Source organism: Lycium barbarum, chromosome 7 (genome assembly GCF_019175385.1).
Source record: "Lycium barbarum isolate Lr01 chromosome 7, ASM1917538v2, whole genome shotgun sequence".
Classification (NCBI taxonomy): Eukaryota; Viridiplantae; Streptophyta; class Magnoliopsida; order Solanales; family Solanaceae; genus Lycium; species Lycium barbarum.
The window spans coordinates 110,674,442-110,680,328 of NC_083343.1; the positions used below are offsets into that span (position 1 = coordinate 110,674,442).

The 5,887-nt window shown below is 37.5% G+C and overlaps 1 protein-coding gene across 1 annotated transcript; it reads right to left on the reverse strand.

Moving 5' to 3' along the window:
• Positions 1–431: 431 nt before the first annotated feature.
• LOC132601736 (uncharacterized) lies at positions 432–1,375 on the reverse strand. Its single transcript, XM_060314801.1, has 2 exons — positions 650–1,375; positions 432–560 (listed from the first exon to the last, which is right to left on the reverse strand). The coding sequence occupies exons 1-2, from the start codon at positions 1,373–1,375 to the stop codon at positions 432–434; spliced, it is 855 nt and encodes a 284-aa protein (XP_060170784.1).
• Positions 1,376–5,887: the final 4,512 nt, after the last annotated feature.

Sequence of the window (5,887 nt, forward strand, 5' to 3'; positions counted from 1 at the left end):
TGACGAATCATCTTCCTTGCCAACACCGCAGAAATAATATTAGAAGTCAATGATCTTTCTCCTTGAACAACTATGTGAGAGTATTCAGGAGCTTTAAAAGTTACACGCTTCAACCTACAATCAACTAGAGCATGATGTCCATAGAGCCAGTCCATACCGATAATAACATCATAATCTTGGAAGGGCATCTCAATCAAGTCCGCAGGAAAGATCGGATTTTGAATCATGAAAGGACAATCTCGATACATTCGATTACAAACAACCTGATGACCCAACGGACTTTTGACAAGCACATCGTAGTCAAGTCTCACAGATTTCACATGTTCAGGAAAAGCAAGTGATGAGAAAACGTAGGAATGAGTAGAAACAACACATAAGCCAAATAAGTGAAATTTACCAACAACCACGTTCGCTCCATCTTGGTCATCCCTCTATCTCATGGAATAAAATCGTGCAGTAGCTCTTGACCCACTAGCCTGATTAGCTCCACTTGAACCCACTGCTTCAGTGTTTCTAGATCTTGCACCTCTGTTCCTTTGAGAAGGAGTAGTAGTAGATTCCTGGACTGAGCCCTCAGAATGTGGAAAAGACATAGGATTAGGACAATCCTTCACTTTGTGATCAAGGCTTCCATAGTTGAAACAAGCACCAGAATCTTTCCTCCAAGCACTTTGTGATTCTTCCCACATTGAGGACAAGTGGGTACACGAGTCTTGCCTTGGCCATGACTTGGAATGCTAGCAGAAGAAAAATTTGATCTACTTTGCTTATTTTGAGCTGACTTGTGAACACTACCAGGCCTATAATGATAAAACTTCCCCTTTTTAGATGGACCTCCATAATCTGAATTAGCCTTTTTGGACTTGTTCTCATTTCTACTAGCTTTTTCCTTGTCGATTCTTGCAAGAGCAGCTGAAACTAGTTTGCCAAAATTATCATGTTGTAGGACCGCCACAGATTTTCGGATGGAGTCATTCAACCCATATTCAAATCTCCTGCATTTATTTTTTTCATCAGAGATAATACCTGCAGCATAACGAGAAAGCTTGAGAAACTTTTGTTGATACTCTGCAATAGACATATTCCTGTGCTGTAGATCCAGAAACTCCTTCTTCTTTGCATCACAATAGAAAGGAGGGACATATTTCATACGGAATGCATCCACAAAGTCATTCCAAGTAAGAACTGGAGGTCTTGCTTTTGCATTAGGCACGATCATCCACCAATTATAGGCATCTTTTTGTAAAAGAGAGACAACATCCTTGAATTTGGCAACATTGGAGCACTCTAATTGATCAAAGACTCTCTCCATGCGCTCAAGCCATTGTTCAGCTTCCGCAGGATCAGTAGTGCCTTCAAACTCAACTCCACCCATTTCCTCATCTTCTCAAAATTCACTTCATTAGGGTCGTACATTGTTCCAGCCAAGTGACGAAAGAACTCAGCCATCTGCTGAAATGGAGGTGTCATAACAGGAGTGCTATGACCCATCGTTCTATGATTATTCCCCACTTCAGATTCACTAGCACGAGGATGATTAATATTAGGAAAACGTTCCTCATCTTCTAGAAAGTGAGGCGGGTCATTATAATAGGCTTGACTTTCATCAACTTCTTCAATAGCTCTATTAGAAGAGGAGGCCATATCTTAATTCCTATAGAAGAGAAGATCACATTGCATTAGGGATAAGTACATGATGCATATGCACACTACACACTACAAAACATTTTAAATAAGTGTGCAAATAAATGTTATTAGTCAAACAATCTTCACAAAAGCAAGTATACAAAGAATTCATAACAAAAGTCCTAGAACCATAAACCTAAGGCTCTGATACCAAAACTTATAGCACCCCCTATGGGAGGATGCCACTTACGAAACAAAAGAAAATTTCATACTTACAACGTTCAGAAAAAATTTATTTAATAAGGTATTCGCACTAATTTAATAGAGAAAATAGGCCCATGTGAACAAATTTCCAAAAATAACAGCTCAACATAGTAGGATCTAAAAGAAACCTCCTAAAACAAAATAGAAATATCCAACCATAAAAATGGACAATACCTATTTTGAGATAAATCAACACTTTAGAATTTATCAAACATTTAGTAGAGAAATATTTTTCATGCTACAACATCCAAGGCTCATACCAAACATGAAATTCAACTCCCAATCTCAAATACAAACTAGTTAAGTTCCCAAGTTCAACACGAGTACTAAATTTGATATATTACAAGACTAGGGAATGGACACTCCCAAATAGTCAAGTCATTCATCAAAATCAAGTTACAAAATATTAGCATCGTGACCTAAATTTCATTCAAAAGTGCATATCTAAGTGTATCACATGGATCACGTACAAGTCCCAAAAAATATACAAAATGAACATGCTCATGCAAATGTGATCTTCATCTAAGCATCCAAAGATTCTACTTCAAATGGCTATCCTTAAGTCTCTTTCAGAACATCACCTACGATAGTAACAAACTATCGCTAAGCATAAAGCTTACTGGCACATAAACTTAACTAACACTTAGAACAAAAAAATAATGTAAGGAGTACAAGAATAAATTCTAGGAATAAGCTTGTCAAAATCACCATCAAGAACTAAATGAAGGTGCAATCCTTTCAAGAAAATAAATATCAAATATTAAAATAGTTCAAGATATCAATATTCAAAATCTCAAATATCAAGAAGCTTTCCAAAGTAAATCCAAGAAAGTTCACCATTTGGTTAATTTCGCCCAACACATACATCATGCAATTACATCAAAGCATAATCGAATAACAAGAAGGACCGGAGTCCCAAATCAAGTAGGGTCGTCACCCAATAATCAAGAGAATCAAGAACCATGTTGAAAGTGGCTTCCCCATTCATACTTAAGATGGAACAAGATCCATAATTAAGATGAAATGTGAATCCAAAGTCAAGATGGGACGAGATCCAAGTAATCTCAAGAGGCATGCCAATATAAGTGACAAAGAGGCATTCCAATATAAGTGACAAAGTCACTATCACAAGAAGGACAAAGTCCCAACGAGAATGCAAAAATACTCAAGCAATCTGTATATGTGGGCGAGTTAGTTTGTCTTACAAAACCATTCCACATGATGCCAAATGATATTCAAAGTTTCCTAGTGGCTCAAAGTGTTTATACTCAATTAAACATAGCGAAATAAGAATATAACTAGCAATAACCGAATAGGATAGCAAATTAAAGTAAAGACAATGTTACACCTCGGCAATTTCATGTCGTTGCGTCGTGAATAGATTAACGCCAACTTAAGGCGAACATGAAGTTCCCACAACTATAAGAGGGTGATTGGAAACCTTAAGGCATATACGCTAAGATTTTTTTTAGTTATATGACTTGGTGAAACTAGATTCGTCAAAGGAAGCGAAGTATAAGCTATGTTTGGGAAGGATTTCATGGTTATTGAACTAACAAATATTTAGTAAGGTCTTGAGGACGAGTAATAATGTTTGTTAGATTATTAAGAAAGTGTTAAACAAGTACCAAAAAGGTTCCATAAGGATTCGAGATCAAACGAAGCGACGAGGACAAATCCGGAAAAGTATGGATTATACGGCCATACATACGGACCGTATAATTTGTTTGGCCAGTATGTATATCCGTAGAACCCTTCCAGAAAGGGATGATAATCTAGAGAAAATGTACGGTCCATTATACGGCCCGTACAATTTATACAGACCGTATAGTAGACCGTATATTTTGGGTCGGGTCCGAATTGTATTTTTATATATGTATGATCCCTCTTTCTTTTTCTCATTTTTCCACCTCTCCAAAACTCTTTAAACCTCTAGAACTTTCTCTATCTCACACTAATACCTATCCAAGAAGGGAAATCAAGGATCAAACATCCAAAGTTGGTAGAATCAAAGGTGTGGATGCTTTCTAGGGTTGATAGAAGTTAAGAATCTCTTTGGGTATTGAAGTTGAGTTCTTCTCAAGTGGAGTATTCTCATCCAAAGATCATCTCTACATAATCGAAGGTGAGTTTTACGATTATTTCATGTTAGTGATGGTGTTGAGTAGTTGAAGAACTTGAATTAGAAACAAGTATGGAGTATGAGCTTAAGTATGCTAATAAGGGTATGGTGAGTTGAAAGATAGGTTTAGTTGTGATTCATGGTGTAATATGAGTATAATCTTGTTATGGATGACGCTAATGATGTTGAGGAAGTATTAGATGAATAATAAGCATGATGTTGTATTATAGTTATGGTTATGGAGGATCGTGGAGGTAAATTTGGATGTTAAATAATGTCTAACTCGAGGGAATTTACGTGTTATAATATTATAGGCGTTGTTATGATGTTTGGGAGTTGTTTTATTATATAAGGAGAAGTTATCAAAACAGAGGAAATGCTGCCCAATTTTCGTTAGCCTTAGCCGCTTTAGTTTAAGCTTAAGTATACTTCCAACAATCTAATCTTCGTACGAACCCTTTTGTATGTAGAATTGTGAGCCCGGAAGGGGAGCTCTTAGTCGACACCGTTAAGGAGATATAAAGGTATGTAAGGCTATCCCCCTCCTTTCAAAGGCATGACTCTTGTTTCATAATTTCTTCCCTATACTTCCATGACCTTCTTACATCCCTAAAGATGAAAGTTGAAGAACTTCGAGAACTTCTTATGAGATACGTTCCATAACGATAAAGACGACAATGATGACTTCATGATGCAGATATTTCTATGCTTATGATTTTATTGATACCATTCTTTATTGTTGTCTCTCCTTATAATACTAGTTCTTTCAAGGTGAGACTTAACGGTGAGGATGATGCCATAATGTAATTGGAGGTTCACGACCTTACGTCACTCCGATAAAGTGATAGCTTTTATTTAGGCTCTCATGCATGCTAATTATATTATATATATATATATATATATATATATATATATGATATGATATGTATATGTATATGTATATAGGGGACATGGGGAAAGGTGAGGTGTTATAGACTCATAGCCACCTGATCAGTTGGTATTTTATGATATCGTCCCGGACGCGGGATATATGGGTAATGGATCGGGCCGTTTGTTCCGCGGCAATATATTGATATATGCTGATATATGGATCGGGCTGCACGTTCCGCAACAACATATGATATGATGATATTTACTTTATAAGCTTGCATGCATAACTCCACCTTAAGAGGCAAGTAGTCACCGATTATCTTCTTAATTTTTATTCTCTTGTTTCCTTATTATGTTATAATGCATGCCTTACATACTCAGTACATTGTTCGTACTGACGCCCTCTTTCTTTGGACGATGTGTTCATGCCCATGGGCAGATAGGGAGACGACCCAGCTTCCTAGGAGCCAGACCAGCCTGCACAGGAGCACTTCCATATTCTGGAGGTGCAGTTCTGATATATTCTTTTGTGTACATACTTGGATATGGCGGGGTCCTGTCCCGTCCTCATGACTTCAGTGTTTCAGTTAGAGGCTCGTAGATACTCATGTGTGGGTAGTAAATGTTATGTGACCCTCATTGTATATTCTGTATATCATTCTTTTGTTGCCGTGAGGGCTTATCTATATATATGCACGTGTTTTGATGAACAGTTTATGATCAGATAATGATAAGCATCACCATAGGGATTATATGTGTTCCGAGTGGGCCAGATAATGGTATGACGAATGGTGCTCGGTGGTCAGCTCCGGGTACCCGTCATGGCCCTCTGGTCGGATCGTGACAGACAAGCTTTACCCTAAGTTACTCGGACTCTTCGAAAGTGTTGCCGCACGCGTGTCGGATCCTCAAAAAATACATAACTTTTGAAGGATCTAACACGCACCCCACAACATTTTAGGAGAGTCTGATTAATTAGGTTTTATCCAAGCTCAAGATATTCAA

Coding starts and splice junctions, on each gene's coding strand:
- LOC132601736 (XM_060314801.1), bottom strand. CDS start 1,375: ATGGGTGGAGTTGAGTTTGAAGGCACTACTGATCCTGCGGAAGCTGAA. Junction 561..649: donor TGCTTGGAGGAAAGATTCTG/GTGCTTGTTTCA, acceptor GGCTCAGTCCAG/GAATCTACTACTACTCCTTC.